The 21303-nt window shown below is 41.3% G+C and overlaps 1 protein-coding gene across 3 annotated transcripts in view; it reads left to right on the top strand.

Moving 5' to 3' along the window:
* ELOVL2 (ELOVL fatty acid elongase 2) overlaps positions 1–21303 on the top strand; it is a 54196-nt gene that overhangs the window by 26989 nt on the left and 5904 nt on the right. For all 3 annotated transcript variants that reach the window (XM_080379424.1, XM_080379423.1, XM_080379422.1), the window contains 4 exons: positions 6039–6102; positions 11383–11570; positions 18918–18995; positions 20141–20312. In XM_080379424.1, coding sequence (XP_080235550.1) covers positions 6039–6102; positions 11383–11570; positions 18918–18995; positions 20141–20312 — 502 coding nt within the window. The remainder of the gene's footprint in view (positions 1–6038; positions 6103–11382; positions 11571–18917; positions 18996–20140; positions 20313–21303) is intronic.

Below are 21303 nucleotides of genomic sequence, written 5' to 3'. Positions count from 1 at the left end.
GTAGCTAGTCCCTAATCTTGGCCAGCCATCACAGCTGAAAGAATGTTCCAGAACGTGGGATACAGAAATTACCATGAAAAATAAAAAAGTCCAGTTTCTGTCCCTTGAAATGATTAATCGGAAATGCTAAAAAAAGATGATCTAAAATAATGTCCTTCTAGTTATTTGTTTCCTTCCCTCCCTCCCTCCCTGTGCATCCATGGGACATAGTAGCAGTCTCATCCCCCAGCTGGGTGTCTGCTCTCTCATGAGCTTACTCCAGCTTGTTCCTACTCTCAATGAGATTATCTAGCAGTGAGTTCCGTCTATTGATTATAAATTACATAAAGCCATAGTTTATTATCAACTTCTGGGTGTCCTGTCTCCCAGTTTCACTGAATATCCTGTTATAGGAGATAGATATATATATGTATGTATGTATGTATATATAACCCCCTTGTTATAGTGACACAATACATTGCAACCTTAGGCTCACCTTTCTGCCTTCATCTTCATCTTTTCCTGCTGTTTGTATGTAATAATCCTTACATAAATTCTTTCTTTAGGGATTGTTATACACATATTTCCCCCACAGCTATATCCCCCACAGAAGATAAAGATGACAAAAAACTAAAAGCTGATCTGAAACAATCTGTGATGAAGAATTGTCCCCCATTGTGCTTCTTTGTCCCAGATTAGTTTTAAATGCGCTGGGCAGTAAAAACCTAAGCAATTTCTTTTATAAGCAGTTATGACACAGTCCTGAGACTTAACTTTGACTTCCCTTTGCTTTATTTCATTCCCTATTTCAGCCATTCTGGAGCCAACGCTACAGGTTTCCAAAACTTTGTTAATATATATACTCAAATATGTGCAGCATGTAAAATTAGTTACTTTAAACACGCTGATAAATTCAGATTACTTCCAGTACTGCTCAGTCACTGACTATTTACAGAGCAGAAACCTTCAGGGAATTAAGGAAAAGTTGCCATCTAAACAGTAAAAATCACCGTACAATTAATATATATGTTCTCTGTCATGATTGCTTCAAACATCACATCTGCTTCCTGGAGCTGTCTTGGAGAGCAGCGGCTGGCACCCATTTCTGGTTTTTGTCTGAGAATTGAAATAAGATGTCTTTTTTATAGAGAATATAATTTTTGTATAGCTGTGTAAGAACAAGTAACAAATTCTTTTGGATTTTTGGGATACTGAATGATTTTCAAGGCTTTTGCACAAAAGAAACCTCGCTAATACAAAAGATTTCCAGCATAAGTAAGATTGAATGCAGCTTACTCGTCCATAGGAAGTTTATTTCAGAAAGCCATTTAAAATCCACATAATCAAACAAAAAGCCTCACAAGCTTACTTCATCATGTATGCCTATATTTAATAGTCACCTTTTGTTTGTCTTTTAATCCCAGTTATTGTCTGTAACGGTATTTTATGCACATGAGGAACATTTTGAATACGAGTTCCTCATCCCAGCTCAGGAAAGCCTGGTATCACTGTCTTTGAATTTCAAGGAGCCTTTAATTTTAGAACTAATTTTAGAACATCCTTAGACTAACACAAGTTATGGAGACCCCATGCCTGTGGGCAGAGCCTCCTTCTGAAGGGTCTGTAATTGCAGCCACTAGAACCTGGGACTTCTGGGGGGCTCCCTAGCCTGTTGGTGGTCATTCCTGTTCCCAAAGGATCAAAGAAGTTATTTTGGCTATAAACTCCTTGTTTCTAGACTGCAGTATTTATTTGCTGAAGTAGCAGTTGGGACATTTTTGAAGGTTGTCAGTGGGAACAACAGCCGACAGGGACGTGTCCATCCACTTGCTTCTGTAAAAAAAAAAAAAAAAAGGATTTTTTTAATGTTTATATTGGATCCAGGTAGCCTGGTTTATATAGCTTTATAAAGAGGACTTACATCACTTGAGGCAGTGTTTTTAGTGGTCAGTAGATAATGCCTAAAGATAGATCATTGGTATGTTGAGAAATCAAAGGTATTTTGGACAAATCAAAGGTATTGTGATACCTGCACTGTTTAGATAGCAGGTACATAATTTTTGCATAACTTATACTGCTTTTACTAAAACTATCAGGCAGCCAGTAGACATTGGTCTCTCAGTGAAGACCAACACTAACAAACATATATAAGCATATATAAGAATGAGAAGTTATTTTTTTCCATACCTGCTGACTTGGAAATGGTGTTTTACATGCAATCAGCATGAAAACAATAATTCATGTCTGTGCGCCGTGCTACTTAGGCTTTTATTTCCATCTCTGTTGCAAAAATACTGAAACTTATTAGGGATCTCTATGTTGCATTGTCATAATTGGCTTTATGCTCCCTCCCCATCTTTCCATTTGGGTGACTTGATTTGCTGAGATAACCTAATGTCTTTTTCATAGGTGATGTTAAATAGGTCTTCCACAAACCTGTCCAAAATCCTGCCAAACTCTCAGCATTGCCAATGCCCGCAGCAATGTCCTGTACAACAGGAGGAAAAACATGAAATACAAGTTAATCTTTAGCCTTGTAACTCATTGATACCTTCATTGATAAAGGCTGTTACAGTGATTTGCCAGAGAGAAGTGAGTTGCCTGGCCATGTGGATTTGTTCAGGCTGGCTTTATTTGCTTTTCTTTACAAACACAACAGATCATCTTGAGCAAGACGTTTGCATCTAGTCTGCACAGAGGCACTATTTTAAGATGTGTTCTAAACCCCAGGAATACGGTATGGTCTCCTGTAGTGGTGTTGACAGGAAGGTGACAAGACCAGTCACACAAAATTACCTACTTTTTTTAAAGAATATTTTTTTTCCAAACTATTAGTGCTAGTATTAGGTATATAAACAAATATATTGTTTTTAACAACCTTCTAAATCTATATTTTGTAAATCTTTATTTTTGTTCCTGTAAAGTAAGATGAGTTGTAAAAAAGCTAAAAGGGAGGCAAATGCTGGGACATTCTTAAGAAGCATATTTTTTCTGCTGCTGCACCTCCTAGAAGAAATTCTACTCTCAAATTACCACTGAAAGCAAACCCAGCACTGAATTATCTAGTGCTAATTAAGATAGACAGGAGCAGGGTTGGGAGCTGGTACAACTCCCCACTGGCTCACTTGAGCACATTCATAAGGAGGTAGACTTTAAATTTAGAGTGGTTCATCTACTCAGCATGCTGTGTGCTCATCCTAGCCAGGTGTGAGAGGTCAGCTGTCATCAGCTGCGTCAATGAAGACAGTAACCTGCTCAAAAAACCATATTGGTATATTTTGTAGGTGGCATCAAGTTGCGGGGGAGCGTTGATGCGCTGTAGGGCAGGAGGCTCTGCAGAGGGATCTGGACAGGCTGGACTGATGGGCTGAAGCCAACTCTATGAAGTTCAACAAGGCTTGGTGCTGGGTCCTGCACTTGGGTCACAACAGCCCCCCGCAGCGCTGCGGGCTGGGGGCAGAGCAGCTGGAAAGCTGCCCAGTGGGAAAGTGCCTGGGGGGGCCGGTCAGCAGGCGGCTGGACATGAGCCCCCAGCGTGCCCAGGTGGCCAAGGGGGCCAGCAGCACCCTGGCTGGTGTCAGCAATAGTGTGGCCAGCAGGACCCGGGCAGTGACCGTCCCCTGTGCTGGGCACTGGTGAGGCTGGAGCAGGGGGGCACTGAGGGGCTGGAGCGTGACCAGAGCGGGGCAGGGGCTGGGGCAGGGGCAGGGGGAACTGGGGGTGTTCAGCCTGGAGAGGAGGGGGCTCAGGGGGGACCCGTTTGCTCTCTACAGCTGCCTGAAAGGAGGCCTCAAGTTGCACCAGAGGGGGTTAAATCAGATATTAGGAAAAATTCCTTCACCAAAAGGGCTGTCAAGCTCTGGTACAGGCAGCCCAGGGAAGTGGTGGAGTCGCCATCCCTGGAGGCGTTTAAAAGACGTGTAGGTGTGGTGCTGAGGGATGTGGCTTAGTGATGGACTTGGCAGTGCTAGGCTTACAGTTGGACTTGGTGATCTAAAAGTTCTTTCCCATGATTCCTAATTCTATTATTCTGTTTTTAAGTCTTCATTCTGCTCTTTCTCCTGAATATTCTACAATTCTAATTCCTTCATGTAACTGTTAGAAGAATTCAGTCCCTAATTTCCATCTCAATGCAGCCAAGAGTAGACTTGTCTAGAGTGTTTTAATATAAAACGAATATACATGGTTTCTTATGTTGTTCTTGATGTGTAAGATTTATTTATATAATGTAAGCATGAAAGCAAGTAGCTTTGCGCACTCATTCCTACATGACATTTGAATCCCTTAAAGTATTTTTTCCAAAGCAGTCGGTATAGTCTAACCACAGGAGTAGCTCTGGTTCAAATTAATGCACCAGGTGAGCACATCACAAATAGCAGTGTGGCACTCCCCAGATGGCATGAAAATAATAGCAAAAAAACAGCATAGCTCAAGGATGTGAAAATGGAAGCAGATCTTTTTGCACAGGTCCAGCACCTGGAAACTGAGCTACCTCCTATGACAGAAGCCATCCTTTAGCCTGCCGCAGAAATTGTCTGAAATTAAGAAAACACCTTTCTCCAGGGGCAGCAGTCAGGACCCTTTCCTGAAAACTAGTTTAGCTTTCTCAGTGCTGCAAAAGTATGAAAATCAGATTCATTCTCTCCTGTTTCAGACCAAGTCCTTTAATTTTTTGTTAAATATATATGTATATATACACACACAATTTTAGTTTCAGGGGTTTTGTTGAGTTTTTCTTTAAGACAAGCTGAACACAGCAGCATCTTGCAGACACAGACCTTTACAGCCTGGAATACTGCAAAATCTTGCTGCCATGTATTCACACAAAATCTGCCCACTTTGAACATCCTGAGGACCAAAACATAAGAGGAGGAGAAACAGAAGGGGCTTGGGAATGCCAGGAGCTTCTCCCAGCCCAGACCACAACCCAGCCCCAGCAGGGGAGTGCAGACGCCAGGACTGGACCTACCAGGGTGCAAATGTGGATCTTCATGAGGCAGATCTGCTAATGGTGACTGCAGCCCAGGCATTCAGAGGCACACACGGCCCTTGGCAGCTCTCGCTCTGTGGAGATGCTCAGCATCGCCATGCGCCTTTCTCCTCAGCCTGGCTGCATTTCCTCAGTGCTGAAATTAGTTCATGAAGCACAGCAAGGCAATGTTGGAAGGAGCAGAAGAAGAGCTGGCTGACCTCAGGCTCGTGGCAAAGAGCGGTTCAAGCACCGGTGATCAGGAAGCTACTACTCAGAACTGGAGTCTGGGAAGAAATATTTGAAAGGCCACCACATCCGACTAAGGGAAAGACTGTGTTGATCATGGCTCAGCTCCCAATCCAGTCACAGACAGGCACAGACTTGCTAAGCCTGCCAACTTAGCGGCTTCATTGACTTAGACCTCAAAACACAATGTCCCTGTTAATATAGTCTTCCTTTTCTTGCCTCCTCTTCCTCCCTCCCTACATGGCCTGAACTTTCATTGCAGGAGGTCTGGGTTCTCCTGAAGACCTTTTTTTAGGAATGCTGTGCCTGATATAGAGAAATCTCAGCTGGCTCACCCCAAAGGTTTCCTTCTTTAAGAGTAAAGCATCAAGATATGCAGCTGATGCGCTGTTACTAGGCTGGTTGCAACCAGGTGGCTTTGTGAAGCTTATCAAAGGAAATGCCAGCTCCTCTCCAAAATTATCTCTAAAAGAAGTAATAATAATAAAAAAAAATATTTCAGGTGAGGAAACATAACAAACCATAAAGCATCTTTATTAGAGTGAAGATGATATCCATCACCGATGGGTTTGCTGTAATACTTGTTCTTTTTCATTTGTAAAACCTTAATTTCCCTTCCCAAAGGGTTCCGGTTTGGGCAGTTTCCAGTAAACGAGGCCTCTATTGTTATCTAGACCACAATCTGCCCTAAATTAATTTTTAAAGAGGTTTGGTTTTTTCCAGTAGACGTGATATTGCATACTTTGGAAATAACTCAAGCATGACATTTGTTGGGGTTTTTTAATTATATTCTCTATGTGAGCCATAAGATAATGTCACATATCCTTTTTATATTTTTTAGGAGAACCTGAAAGCTTTTGACCAGGGAGTAAATGAGCTTGTGGACTATATGTTTGGACCTCGAGGTAAGCTGCTCCACCTATAGCCCTTCTAGGTAGTAATACCTGTCCAGATTATGACTCAAAAAATATTCTAATAAACAGAAGCTGTCAAAATCTTCTAGTGAATAATTTCTCATTGAAAAATGTAGGCTAGGCAGAATCACAGTATTTGTAGAAACACACCATTATTGTTGGAAATCTATCAATGCATTGCATTTATAGAAAGCCATTAGATATTTTTTTTGTCTGTTTGACATAATATTAACTGTAATACAAATTAAAACGAATCACAGATTGTACTAAAAGTGAAAGAAGACATGAAACTGATTTTTTCTTTGAAACCTTAAAAAAAAAAATCACTGGATTTTAGAGTCCTTTGTTTCTGAGACTATAAAGGATTTCAGTCTTACATCCTAATGTAGATTAAAAAACTTGAAAGCCTTGATTTTTCTGAAAGTGGAAGATCTGTTTTGGTGCTGATTCTCATTCATAATGCAGTTGTTATTTGCTCCAGCCTCCTATTAAATAGCCTAATTCAGAAGGATGATCAGAGCAAAAGCAAGAAAGGGCCTTCAGCACCCTGCAGGATCATATCCAGAATTTCAGCAGACCAGTGGAGAGGCTGGGAGAACAGATACATCTTTCTAGTTGCTGTTCTTGCTCTTTAACAGTCTGGACAAGAATAACTTGAATAACTGTAGCTTGGGGGTGCCTCATGCTTTGTTAGGACTGAAAGAAGTAATAGTCAAAAACAAAAAAAAAAGAAATAGGACTGCAGAAAGAAAAAGCTACAAGGCAAGGATGGAGCATCAAAGTCAGGGCTAAGAGCACCAAGCAACTGGAGGAAGGTGGTGAGACAGGAGCTTAGACAGCAGTCACTCTTCAGAGAAGGTCTCTGTAAGGCCACCTTGCTGTTGATAGGGCTGGACTTAAACTTTCAACTTCAGGAATAGCCTTGCAAACTTTTCCCCGCGGTTAAATCCAGAACTGCTGCCCATGTGGATGGACATATGCTTATGTATTCTCATTTTGTTGTAATAATGTCCTCCAGGTCCCAGAAATAGTTCTTGCTTAATTAGGAGGACAAGTGAAAGAAAGCTGTAGCATTTTTGAAATCGAGAAATTCTCATTTTTCATAGTTGACTGGATGGTTACAAAAATATCTGCCATCATCTCTGCAGTGGATGCAAAGCTTGAAGGAAAGCTTTCTGGTAAACAAACACTGAACAGCTTGGAAACTGCAACAGAAGCAATTAAAATGGAAAAAGTTTTATTAATAGCTTCTATAATAGTGCATTTTAATATTAGCAAAGAGATGTGATCACAAGCATTAAAGTACTTTTTTTTTTTTTTTTTTTTTCAAATTGGTATGTTTTCCTTCATTCCTTTCCTCATTGGTCCAGAACAAATTTTTGGAAGGAACAAACTGTAGTTAATCCAATGCAGAATACCACACAGATCCCTTTGGGCTTTTAGAAAGCCCTTCAGTTAAATGAGTATTATTTGTATTGCTTGCAAAGCACATCACCATCCGTCTCCAAACAGCAATGCTGAAGATAGCCTTTGTTTGTCTGTGCCTTTTCTATATGCTCTGTAATTTAACTTGTGGTATAAAGACACAGTATCATACATTTTCTAAATAACGTAGCTCCCTCCAATGTGTTTATACACATAAATAAATCACAATAAACTGCAGTTTTAAATTGCATAGAATGACCCCAGAAATGAAAAATCTAATGAATTCTTGAGAACTTCCCCAAACGTCTAAAACCAACAAATCGTTCCTCTTCTTTCTCTCCACCAATTTTCACCCACAGCACACACTTCATTCAGCAGCAAGATGGTTTAAAAGGATGGATAACAATGCTCTAGTCTTTCAAAAATAAATCCGATATTTATGGTTTATGTTGTAGGTGGTAACTCCTGAAATACTGGTATCACTATACTGGTTTTAGTCGTCATTAGCAGATGTGTCCGAGGGCATGAGAAGAGACAGAAAGCTATGCGCTGGTCCCAGCGGTTACCTCTGCTCCCATCGATAGTACCAGGTTAACACAAGCTGGAGTACTGCACTACTAGAATAAAGGGCGTATTATCAAAGATCTGAATTTCATTTTTATATAGGCATATTTTGCGCCTTTGAACTAGCAGAGCAAGTCCTTTGGATCAGGAAATAAAAGCCATATATGTGCCCATCAGGTGCATCTCTTAATAAGAAGTGGTCTTACAATTTGGTGTTGGTCCATATTATTCCAGATAGGAAATTACCTAGGCTCAAGGCAAAATGAGAAAGAGCGAAATAACTGTGTTGTTCTGTAAGAGCGCTTTTTTCTCCTCACCGTCATCTGCAGAGTATTGTTTGGTGTTACACAAAATTAAGGAATATTGAATTGCAGGAGCTAAATCTAGTTAATTGGTTGCTTGTTTTATCTGTGAAAAAAAAACAGAGATGGTCAAGAATAGATATATTTTAATAAAGTTATGATAAAGTAATGGGCACTCCTGACCTGAGTATGAACAGTAGCAAGGCATTGGTGCAAAACTGTCTACCCTCTGCACCTGAAAAGATCTGAATCGACTCAGACACTAACTAGCTAAGGTTGTACAGAAACCTGGATGGAAGCCTGATACCTTTAAAGAGCCTGGGAGGCCTGCCACTCATTTCGAAGGAGCCAAGATTTCACCCCAAGGGTCTGGCACATGATGGCCAGTGACTGTGAATGAGCTTATTCATGGAGCAGTCGGAGCTCGCGGGCGCCTGCTCCTTCCCCTGGTGCAGTCCAGCGCTTTCCCACTGCGGCTTTATTCACTGCCTTGGTCTCAAATTCAGATGCTGTGTGCATCCAGTATTGTAAAAATAATCCTTTCTCCTTTCAACAGCAGACCTTTACAGTACTTGAACATGCAGATCAGTCAGTGAGCAGAAATACTCTCCTTTTTCCGACAACCTTTTTTTAAAATACACTCCCTTTCCTCTCCCTTCCTTCTACACTCGTGGGTAAGCCTAAGTGGAAATAAAACAATCATGTTAATTGGCTGCCTTTTACAAACCACTTTCTGCCCACAACTGTCTTACCTTTCAAGGTCCCAAGGTTGAGGTGGAAAATAATCAGCAAGGGTACACGTTTTATTAATTTCTTTTGAAATGGAAATAGTATAGTCCTTAAAAATACTTGATGTGCTGACCTGAGCAAGCCCATGAATTCTGCTTTTGTATGGATCAGCCCACATGCTTGTGGCCACTCACAAAAGAATGAAAACTTTCTGAGGATGTACTGGGGCAGAATTTAATGCTGTCTAACTTGTATTCTCAACTCTTCCCCTTACTTTTCCTTTTTGAGCAAACACGCTGTTTTGTTATCTGCTGATGCCAGCTGGCCTTTGTGCAAGTAACCTTTATGCACCAAGTGTTGCAATCCTCAGGTGGGGACACCTTTCTTTAGGTAGTAGTCTTGCAGATATGACTGCTTTCTACATCTTCATTTAGGATACCAATGAAACAAATTAACTTCTTACGCTCCTAAAACATACACTAGATCAACACTTACACATGCAACCTTTACCTGTCCTATGACTCCTGTGTCCTGTTGGGAGCCCATACGGGAGCAGAATCACCTCAAAAACACCCATTCCAGAGCTTCAGACGTGGCTTGTGAACTTTGAGAGGGTTGTTGGGCTCACACTGAGGCAATCCTGATAGGCATTGAGATCTGAGGACAGCAAACAGGCGTTCTAGCTTGGTAATGCACAACAAAGCAAGGCTGCCCTAAAGGACAGACTGGGCTTTGTAATCGTTGTGCTGTTGTGACTGCTTTAATCCTACAGCTCTCCTCTTCTAGGGGTTTTGGGGAGTCCAGAAGGGTGAGTCAAAACCAGGAGAGCACTGATGTTCCATGGTGGCTTAGGTCTGGTCGAAAGTTTCCTGCAAAAGAGCTAACAACCCAGGTAGAGCCCCAGTCTGACAGACGAGTGTTAATAGCCACTGTGATGGAAGAAAGGTGGGAAGTGGGGAGAGATGGTAATGAGAAAGCAAGCTGATGTTCATAGCCCTGTTCATAAGATTACTCTAACTCACTTAAAATCTTGTTTTATGCATACCTGTAGGCTTGTATTTCTGAGGAAAGAACAGTCAGAAAGAATACAGCACAGCAAAACTGCAATCAGCAAGTGTTTGTTCAATGCTTGGGCACATTTGGTTTGTGCATCATCCGTTGCCCAGTCCTTTCCAAATTCCACACAGGCGAGAAAACAGTAAAATGGTTTGTCATGCACTGTGAATACCTTTTCTTCTTTTACAATTTCTAACATAATCTTGGTCTTTGTAAAAGATAAACTAAGTATTTTAAAACAGTTTCTAAGAGCAGAAGAACTACTGTGACCTGTGCAATAGCTTTGCACTGACTTAGTTCTTCACTTACTCGGTAAATTGTGGCAGCTTTAGAGACCCTTTTGGAAAAACGAGCAGTGGTCCCCCTTGTTCTTTCGACAGATAAATGTCTGAAGATTTTTGCTGTGGAAAATTAACTCTAAATATTGCTCCACCTTAGGGGAAAAAAAAAAACCACCACCACTCTTTTCGCTTATGACATCCAGTTGCTCACAGGCGCCTCCAGATTGGCATATAGGATTAGGCTTTGCTCATATACACTGAACTATCTGATTACTGCCAATGGGATTACTCGTGTGAATAAGGCAAGCAGGATTTGACCTTAATATTTCATCTCAGGACCAGGCAAATGGCACAGAAACTGTAAGAAAGCCAAAGATCTTTGATAACTAACAAAGTAAACATTTGCCTTTTTTTTTCATATTTAATGTTTTTGAAAATCCTCCCCTTGTATAAATGTTTTCTAGTGAATGTTATAGACCCTCGTACTTACATGGCAAATGCAGAATTAAAATAATATATGAACTGGCAACTTTACAGGTCCACTGTACTTAATACTACCTACAAATTGTCCATTGAACAAATCAAGATATGATTTCATTATTAAGTCAAAACACAAAATTAAATTTTGAAAAGCATCTAGGAATGTTTTCTTCTTTTAATTTTCTCTTGCCTGTTAAAATGAGGAGATTTACGTGACCTGAAATTATTAGGGAATTCCATACAGTTTTCAGCACACATTCCCTGAATTAGTATGCAGCGTTGGGGAGGTAAAAGCAATGGATTGCTCTTGCGAGCAAAGCGTGGCAGATCCCCTCTCACACTTTTACCAGACTTTTTCCTGATGTGATCTACCTCATTTTAGCAATACTTTGCCATAGCCACCTCCATTGCCTGCTGTGTGTGTTTCTTTTCAGATGCCAGGGTTAGAGGATGGTTCCTTTTGGATTCTTACCTTCCCACGTTTTTCCTTACTGGAGCATACCTACTCTGCATATGGCTGGGCAACAAGTTCATGAAGGACAGGCCTCCCTTCTCTCTCAGGGCTCACCTCATTGTATACAACCTTGGGATTACACTGCTCTCCCTGTACATGCTCATAGAGGTAAGTGTTCTTCATGCAGCGCAGCTGGGAAAGGTGAGCAATGCACAGTTTTTAGTAGAAAAATCTTACCAACAGATAACTTTGCTAGGAAATTTAGCATCAACGGCAAAGTAAATTTAAGATCCAGAAAAGTCCCTTAGCAATTGGACAGTGAGTTGTACAGAACCTTCTTAGCTTGGATCTCGGCAAGTTTTACCTGTCCTTCCTGAGCTACAGCCCACACCTGGGGACAGCTGGCTGCTACCAGGACAGTGTCTCCAAGCATGAATCTGAATCTGCAGCAGTCCCTCAGCTGAAACATAACTACACCTCATCCTTAGCACCCACAAATATGCCCACAGATTCGGGTTTATTTCTATGACTGTCTATGGAATGATTTTTCTTTGAACAAATACCCACGTGTAAATGTGAACATATTTATAGGTGAGAATAAGTATCAATTTATCTATGGTATTGGCAATTCAATGTTATTTTTCTGCTCTCCTAAGAAGCTTTCCTCATAGTCAGACAGTAAGAGACAGGTGTTAAAAACCCACCACTTCAACCAAAAGCAAGTGCTGTGGGACTTGGAGGCTGAACATGGTCACAAAGATTATTTCTCCAGGGCTCATCAGGAAGGAATATAGAGAAATCAGGATCCGTTCAGAACTAGAAGAGAGGTTTGAATGCAGCTCAAAATTCTGCAACAGCAGAGGATTCAAACAGTGCTCTTCAACAAAGACATTAGTGTTTTCACCTCCCCAGTGGGGAGCAGAAGCCAAAAGTCACTATTTTGATATTATTTGGGAGCTCCCCATTATGCCTTGTGATAACTGAGGTACTCAGTATTAAAGTGTTAACATCCATCACTTGTGGCCACAAAACCCAAACACTAAAAGATAAAACCCACAAAACATTTTCTGACTTGGCTTAGAAAGTGACCCCTGGAGAAGCCTTGGCTGAGGGATGTTGTTGACTTCATGGTGTGACCTGTAAGGCTGTGAGCTGACACTGCTGCCTTGCCTGCACAGCCTCACAACATTCCTTGCTCCCTGGGCTCCCGGCCTCAAGAGCAGCTTCCACCAGAAAAATAAGGATGGACTGTTCTATCAGCTGGACAAAAATCTTTGCAGAAGCCAAACAGGACCCCAAAGATTTCAAGTTTAAAATTAATTTGAGCTAAACACCAGGTCAAAAGGCTGAACAGCAGTTTAGGGACATGCCTTTGTGCCGAGGACCAACTGTGCTTCATCCTGGTCAGAGCTCCAACTGGCTTCAGCGGCTGCTGGAGGTGTCAGAGTGCAGGATCAGGCCCAGAGCAAAGGAGAAACCAACACAGTCGCTGGAAGGTGTGATGACTCCATATGGACTGTCCTCCAAAATTTAAATTAGCACTTTGATGTTTAAATCCTCATTTTGCTTGAAGATATACAGATAACTCTTCAGTAGCAGGACTCAGCAAAAAGGATTAACTGAATAGAAAACAAAAATACTGCTCCCTTCCCCTTGCAGGCTGATTTGGCCCACCACAAGTACACAAACAAGCAAAAAGAATTTTAGTAGGTCTCACTTACATGAATGAAGCAAACTCGGTTCTTGCCACCTTCATGTCCTTGTAAGAATTGCGTTGAGCCATCTCCCCGCAGCCACCCCACTGCCCTGCCCTCTCTGAGGCCAACTGTGATGCAGATGACCGCTGAGTTGCCTCAGTCCTCAGATTAGTCCCTTTACATCTTGATTCTGTAGCTGGAGGCTGCTGATTTATGCCTCCCGAGCTGCAGCTGGGCACAGCTGGCAGTGGCTCATAGCTCCACATTTGGCATTTTTTGGAACTTGAGGATACGGTGACTGAGCTGCACTGCCAGGTGTTCTGCACCCTTCGCTCCTAGCTCTGGACTGGCAGCCAGGCTGGTTTTATACTGCACAAGACATCATTTTTCTGTATTTTTCTGATAGGAACTTGCCTGTTTCCTATCACAGCTTCTCCCATGAAGGAGCAGAATGAAAGTTAAGGCTTGCAGACCTGCCTGAGGGAGCTTGCACATCCCTCCTGAAGGGAAACGAAACAGGCAAATAGGAGAGCAGAAATCATCTTCAGCACTGAATAAAGTTATGGTGACTCAACATTTCAAAGGGTTTCATTTCCAAAGCTTCTCTCTGGCTCTTATTCTCTCTGTCTTTTATGGACTGTAAGCTCTTTAAGGCAAGAGTTACCTATATTTAGAGCATTCTGCACAGTGGTTTATGTAAACACAGCTGATCCCTCCAGCGAGTATGAGTCAGGATTAATTCCTAGTTAGAAACATCTATAACAGTTATCTTAGTCCTCCATTCTCCCACTGCACCTGAACCCCTCTGGTCTCTGTAACACAGGTAAATAAAAAAATAAGCAGCTCCATAATAGAACTAAATCAGCAAAGAAACCCCAGTTATTGGCATTATTGTTCTTATCTCTTCTTGGTTTTGTTTATGAGGTGCCACACACCTCTTCTGATGATAGCTCCGGAATGGAGTGGGTGCTTCTTAGACATTCAAAAGAAAAATACCTCATTCAAAAGAAAAATATCTCGTTCAAAAGAAAGGGTGTATCTCCAACTGCAGACTGTCCCACATGATGGCTTTAGCGAGAAACATGGTAAAACAGCTGATGGAGGTACTTGTGCCGCAGTTCTTCATCTCCTCACCTTCATCTCCTGACCTAGTTTAGCTGCCCCTTGACTTCGGTTGATTTGTACAACCTCAAGGCAAGAAGGCAAAGGTTACAGCAAGGAGTCATAACAAAAGGGCCGTTTTTAAATCTCCAAGGGCAGATTCCTCTTTCAAGCCAGAGCTCCACACACTGCCCCACAGGCATGGACTACCAGGGAGCTGCTTTTAGCTCCATGAGCTTTGAGGACAACCAATCCCCAAAGTACTTGAAGGAACAGCTCCCAGAAAACTCTAAGATGTGTCATTAGTATAGGATCAGATACCCCTACCATCCCTGAAGGACAAGGTGTAAAGGAAAACAGCTCTGCCCGGCTGCCCTCATCATACCGAGATATCTCAAAACTTTTGTGTCAAGAAGGAGTTAGGTGCCTCTGAAGGCCTCCCAGAAGGGCAGCTTTTTAGACCTTAGTTTAGATTTCTGAGTTAGGCAAATGCATTTTCTTGAAGTGGTCAAAGGCACTTACCTCCCCCCATTGAACCTAACGGAGAAGTGGGGCACTTGGTTTTGGAGCGTAGCTTTTCGAAGTACCTGACGCATAGACACAAGACCTGTGCTCGGACTAGGCATGCTGCCGGTGCACTGCTGGGGAGCAGAAGGCAGCTCCCTCCACCCTTGCTGCTACAAGAGAAACCTGCATCAGAGGTTTGTAACTGGTTGTGTGCTCTTCTGTACCTTGAAGTGTTCACAGACCCAGGTCAAGGCTTATTGATCCAACAATTTCTAGTAACCTTGCCGCAAATCTGTCTGCAGAAAAACAACCACCACTGTTTCATTTTAATAAACCCTAAAACTTTTAGCAATTTCAGTGCAGAAAAATATGCCTTTCCTCTACACAAATATCTGCCCAAGATCCTAAAAGTACGAACTGCGAGCAGAAAACCAGCTTACTGTGAAAAGCAATCAGGTCTTTACATCTTTTAAAATTAGTTCATGTGTGAGTCAACCCACAGACCACACTCCAGGGATGCAGTCAGAGATGCCAGAGGCCAAGACAAAGTTTTGAAGTCCACCTGAGGATAAAACTGTCACAACTCCAATGATAAATTAAAACTGGAAACAAAGGAGACCAATGTTGATCTCCAAGTTGTAAAATTACTCAGGTGAGGATACTCTCTTCCATTAATAGGAAAAGACATAATGTTTACCATAGTCTTAGGCTGCTTTCCCCGGCAGTAAGTATCACCTCTGCCCTATTGAAATTAAAATCTCAGCTAGTCATTAAGGTCTTACCCAAGTACTTTTCTTGATCAGGCACTGAGAAAACCAGGACACTGGCACCATCTGGGTCAGATTAAAAAGGAGATCTAGAGGTACGTGTCATTAGCATAGGGGTGGCGTGATGTCTCAAACTGCCTGTATCCCCAGGTAGCTTCACAGACTTATTACAAATCCTATGGATTTGTAAGCAAGCAACCACATCCATGTGGGGAAGCAGGACTTGCATGTGAGGACCCCTTGATTCAGAGCAAAGGGGAAAGAGCAGAACTCCACAAGTACTGCAATCCCAGTGCATTAACCTTTCTAGTGAAGCCAAAAAAAAATGTCTTTTACCTTACATGATAAAAAAAAAAAAGTAAATTACCTGCACTTTACTTGTTTCTAGGAGCTGAAAATTCACCACACAGTGATTCCAATTTCTGAATTATAGTCATGATTTGAGATCCATAGTTGCCAAAACCATGTGAGGATTCCCAGGATTACCAGAATTGCTTTCTCTGTATCCTCTGATAGCAGGGAAAGGTCAGAAGCACAATGCTGGCACAATCAGCAACCGGTTTTTGAAGAAAAAAACAACCACCAGTTTTAGTTCTATACATTGCAACTAGAATTACACATCACAAATTACTAGAATGTCCAGTATAATGCCTGGAGTTGGGATAACAGTGGGCAAAATGGAAAAAAAAAAAAAAAGAAAACCAAACAAAAACAAAAATAGAAGGTGCACTTAAACTCTGTTTTGTTCCTTTATTATGATGGCTGATATTACAAAAATTTACTTCCTGACTGTGCAGGTGTTAAAAAGATAGAATTTGAGTAGCAGAAGGTCTGAGTAAAGTCTTAATAATGCAAGTGATGAGGAAAGGTAAAAAAAGACATATAGATCCTGGCTGATTTGAACTGTCCTGGAATTTTACTATAGAAATTCAACTTCAACATAATGATTTTTATTATTTTTTTAAGATTGTAATAAATGATCGGTTACACTCCTTCATTAATTGTTAGAAGTAAGAAATTATTCTAAATCCATGAGGGCTGGTACTTGAGGTAAAGGCTTCCTTTGAAGTAACTGGGACAGAAAGACTGTCTTAACCTTAGGGGAGCAAGAGGAAAAGAACAAAGTGGGGAAACAGAAGAGATCAGGTGCGATTTTCTATCATTCAGAAGAAGGAAGATACGAGGCGGGGGGGGAAAGACAGCAAAGGTTACTGAGAGTGCAGTGTAACGCAGTGAAATGCAAGGACAAAAGCAAACAGCTTTTTTAACTAAGAACTTTGTCTGAATAGAGTTAAATTCCCAGGTGTTTTTTTATCTTAATCAAATAATTTGTTTGGAGAGCTGAGGAGCTGACTTTGCTGTCCTTGCCTGCAGTTATTCTAGCTGGACGTGTTGTCCTCATGTCTCAGTTTTCACCCTCCGAGTTCTCCGTGTCTTTCCTACCGACCTTTCTGAGCTCTGCATTTAGTAGAACATTCAGCCTGTTCATCAAAAAGGCAGCGCTCTGGATCTCACCTGCATATTTAAATAGAATTCAGTAAACTTTACTGGGAATTAAGAGTAAAAATTCGTATGATGAGGTTTTTCACATGTGCAAAGCTTCTGATACCACAACTGGTAGCACAAAGTAGCATACAGAAGCTATTCAGAATAGATGTAATCCAAGATTCAAGGGAAATAAGCCTAGAAGGGATTTCTTTTAGCCCATTTCCACTATCCCAGACAACAGCAACACACAAAGTAATTATCATTCATATATATCCATATATATATTGATATAATTCATTTTGAAGTGTCATTAGCTCAATAATCCTTCTAGCAGTCTCCATTTACTTCAGGGGTATTAAATGGAACTGGCTGAGTTTCTCACAACATGGCTTTACTTTTCAAAGAGGTTTTGTTCACAAAAAAAATTCAGCAATTTATCAAAACTTCATTTAGGAAGGGGGTCTTATTTTTGTCACTGTGATATGAACTTTCTGACCTCAAAATAAGAAGAAAGCATGGGACTGCTTACTTCTTCCACTCTGGAATAGCCAGTATCCTTCTAATTATGATGCTCCAGCAGGATGAGAGATCCAGCATGGAGTTCAGCTGTACATATTGCAGGTCAGGATAGCAAACCCCAGTCACTGTATTACAGAATTAGGCCATCTTTTGGGGGGGGATACTATGCATGCAATTATTGGACCCCTGACTAGACCCATGGAGAGATGATAAGCCTCACCAAGGAGTAGCCCAAAGCATGCCCTTCACGTTTCTGTCCCCATGAAAAATCTCTCAACTGCATCATAAAGAAGGACAATAAAATATTTTAATTGGGAAAAATCTTGTGGGGTATTTCCTATTCAGCACGTGTTTCTTGTTTGGCATAACACCACTACGAAGTTGTTACATTTGGGGAAACTGAGGCACAGACCAAGTGGCAGGGCTGGGACTAGGCTCTGGGAATTACCCAGTCCTGAGATGAGCAATCTAGGCCATGCTGGTTTGCCCTGTCAGGATTATGGTCTTGCCAGATTACAGCTTGTGTGAGATCTTCAAAACACGAGTAGCAATCTGGAAACACAGGCTAGCCATCTAAAATCTGGGATTGTACCGCAATTCTTGGAGGCTCATCTGAAGATAAGCAACCTCTATAGAGAGATATTCTTCAACAAATATTATTCACAGATGATTTTACAATTGAATGTCCTAGCCAGAACACCTGCCTGAAAGCTATCTAGGTTTAAGACTGATTTAATGATAAATCAAGGATGATTAACGGTACGTTCCTCTATTCATCTACTGATGTTGAAGTGCAATGGCCCCAGTAGCACTCCGGTGTGCCTTCACCCCAGCCTCTTGGGCAGCAATTCAGATGCTTCCCAGTGTGACATCTGCTAAGTCTAAAAAATTGCTTGAGTGTCTATCCATGTCCCCATTCAGCACTATGCCAGCTCTTCTCTACTTCCTCCCACATTTATCCGTGTAGGATAAAGAGAGAAAAGTGTATAGCATTAAGAAGTATTTCTCTCTTTGTGCTATTTCGGATTTACCTTCTGTTTGCTTTGCTTAGCACCAGGGAATTTCTCAAGGCTAGTTTTGCACAGGTAGCTGTGTTAAGTTTCCATTCATACCGCTTCAGGACAGAATATTCAAGCATGAGATTTAGAGTGAAGATCACTGCATAAGTAACAAGAGATTTTAATAGATGCCTTGAAGAGTCTAAAGCCAGAGAAATGTAAAAGATGTACTGTTTCAGCGTATACCTCCAACACAATGTGATGCCCTTCTTCAAAACAGAAGACGCTAGCAAGTTGTCTGGTTTAAGAGCATCAGTTCGTGGAAGGAGTGGGAACCTACTGTACTTCCGTGCTGCTTTTTTCAACAAACACAGAACTGCAGTGGTAAAAAAATGCTAAGCCTGTTCATGAGGATAACTGCTCTGTTTTCTGTTCCAGCTCATCCTTGCCACATGGGAAGGAGGCTACAACTTGCAGTGCCAGAACCTCCACAGCGCAGGGGAGGCGGACATGCGGGTGAGCCACAGCAGCAGCTCAGCCCCCAGCATCCATGGCCATCCTTCCCTCCACGTCCTTGGTGCAACACTTCTGCGGCCACAGCAGTTATAAGGATGTTATCGGCGACATCTTTAACACGAGGCTTTTAATCGGGTTCCCTAATAGCTGGTAGAAAACAAGAAGTATTATCCTTTTGATTCAATACAGGTGCATCCTTGCAGTGGAAAGCACGTCAGAGAGTAATTTGAAAAGCCATATATCAAGATCTGTTGTCAAAATGGTGTTGCCTGACTATTGGAACAGACAATATGGATCGTTAAAAAACTTGGAACAAAAATCAACCATCTAAAATGTAACACTTATTTAGCTATAGCTGGAAATTGATTTAAACCCCACCCTAAACTCTGGAAAACTGCAGTGACATTTTGCTGGTTTGACTCAACTCTAGTTTCAACCCTTATTTCTACATCACAGAAATTTCATCTCTTAAGTCTGTTATTCCCCATGTCAAGCTTACTTTCCAGACAACGTTAAAGCTCAAGCGCAGAAAAACTAGTTAACTTACATAATTTATTATATATATATAAAAAATATAACCCAACCCTCAAAATTTGTCTGTGGTATGGCAAGGAAAAGGTCAGTTAAATACCTTTTCCCATCCACAAGGTGTTTTCCCCCTGTTTTACCTGTCTGTAACTGTCCTAGGACATACCCCGAGCTCTGATAAAGCCTCTCAAGCCCAGAGGAGGGTACATTCCATTGCTTTGAGTGTCAAATTGGATTATTTGAAAAGAAGCTGCCAGCAAAATCACTTCAGTGCCAAGAAAGTGTAAGTGGTAGCACCCTTAAAACAGAAACAACAAAAAGTCGTCGGCGTCCCCCCCCAACTGTATCTCTGAAGAAAAAAATAGAACGATTATAAACATTGAGGAAAGGTTTCCTATTTCTTAAATTATATATTTATACAATCACATAATAACTATTTCTAAACTGTCTCATTCAAAAGGGAAATAAAATCGAAGCCAGAACTTGTGCTTCTCCTTCAGTAGGATATTAATGCCTTTGGGAAAGATTCATGCCTATGGACAGATGAAGTACAGCAATATTTAAGTCTTTTTATAGACAAATATTGATCTTCTGCTCCTTTGTTCTTGCTTGCACAGGTAGCCAAGGTGCTGTGGTGGTATTATTTTTCCAAAGTAATTGAATTCATGGACACTATCTTCTTTGTACTGAGAAAGAAAAGGAGCCAGATCACCTTCCTTCACGTGTATCACCATGCCACGATGTTTAACATTTGGTGGTGTGTCCTGAACTGGATACCCTGTGGGCAAAGTAAGTCTCTGTTTGCTTCATCTCCTGGGGTATAAGTCACCTGTTGCTGGAAGGGAATCACGTCGCTGTGCAAAGCACGTGTGTCGCTGTGCTATGTGATAGCACCTTTAAGGTTCATTGCCTTTCAGAACTGCTGAACACCTGCAGACCACAATAAAATTAAAAGCGTGGTTAAAAGTTCAGGCCAAAAATATCTGACTGTTAGGTCTCAGATTTTTCACTTAGCTGCCACAGCCTCTTGGATTTACTTCTCTTCAAACCACCTTTAGGCAGGATAACACTACTGCATCGTACACAAGAGCTATCGCATACAAAACCTACTCTAAAAGCAGATCTGGGAGGAAATCATGACCTTAGTAAAGGCAGTGTCAATCACAACAAATTAACTCAATAGCATTTTTACAGGCAAATTAACTCAACAGCATTTTTACAGTCAAATTTACGTTTGACTCCTGTATGCAGCAATCCAACATTCTGATTTAGCAAAACACCTACAAAATCACTAATTAAAATACCAGTTTGAGTTTGTTTTGTTTTAAATGAGAATACATCTCATTCAAGTAGTAGAACTACTGGACAGCCAGAACTGTTCAATACGGTCTTACATTTCATATTGCAACAACAGAAGTAGCAGCATCCTTTGCCTTATTATATTTTGGGTACAATATATTTTATACAACAGTAATCTCTAAACTTCTTGGCTCTTGGGAGGATATTGTAATTGTTATCATCTCCCCTGTTGAGTTAGGGAAGATGTATGGTGCCACAAGCCAGTCACTTGGCATTTGTATACTAGGTCCAAAAAATAAAGAACTACTTCAGGCGTCTCAACATGCATGTTTTTCCAGGGCTTCATACAGCCAGAGGCTTCCTGTGGCATTATCACCAGAGCTGGGAAGAAAATTAGTTTTCTTTCTTTGAGCTTTTAAAGACACTCAGTCCACTGTAATATTTTGCAAAGCAACCCGCTGCAGGTGTTTCTCTGAACAGA

Source organism: Falco punctatus, assembly GCF_963210335.1.
Source record: "Falco punctatus genome assembly, chromosome: 3".
Lineage (NCBI taxonomy): Eukaryota > Metazoa > Chordata > Aves > Falconiformes > Falconidae > Falco > Falco punctatus.
The sequence above is the reverse complement of the archived record's forward strand: the minus strand, read 5'-3'. Positions and strand labels throughout refer to the sequence as shown.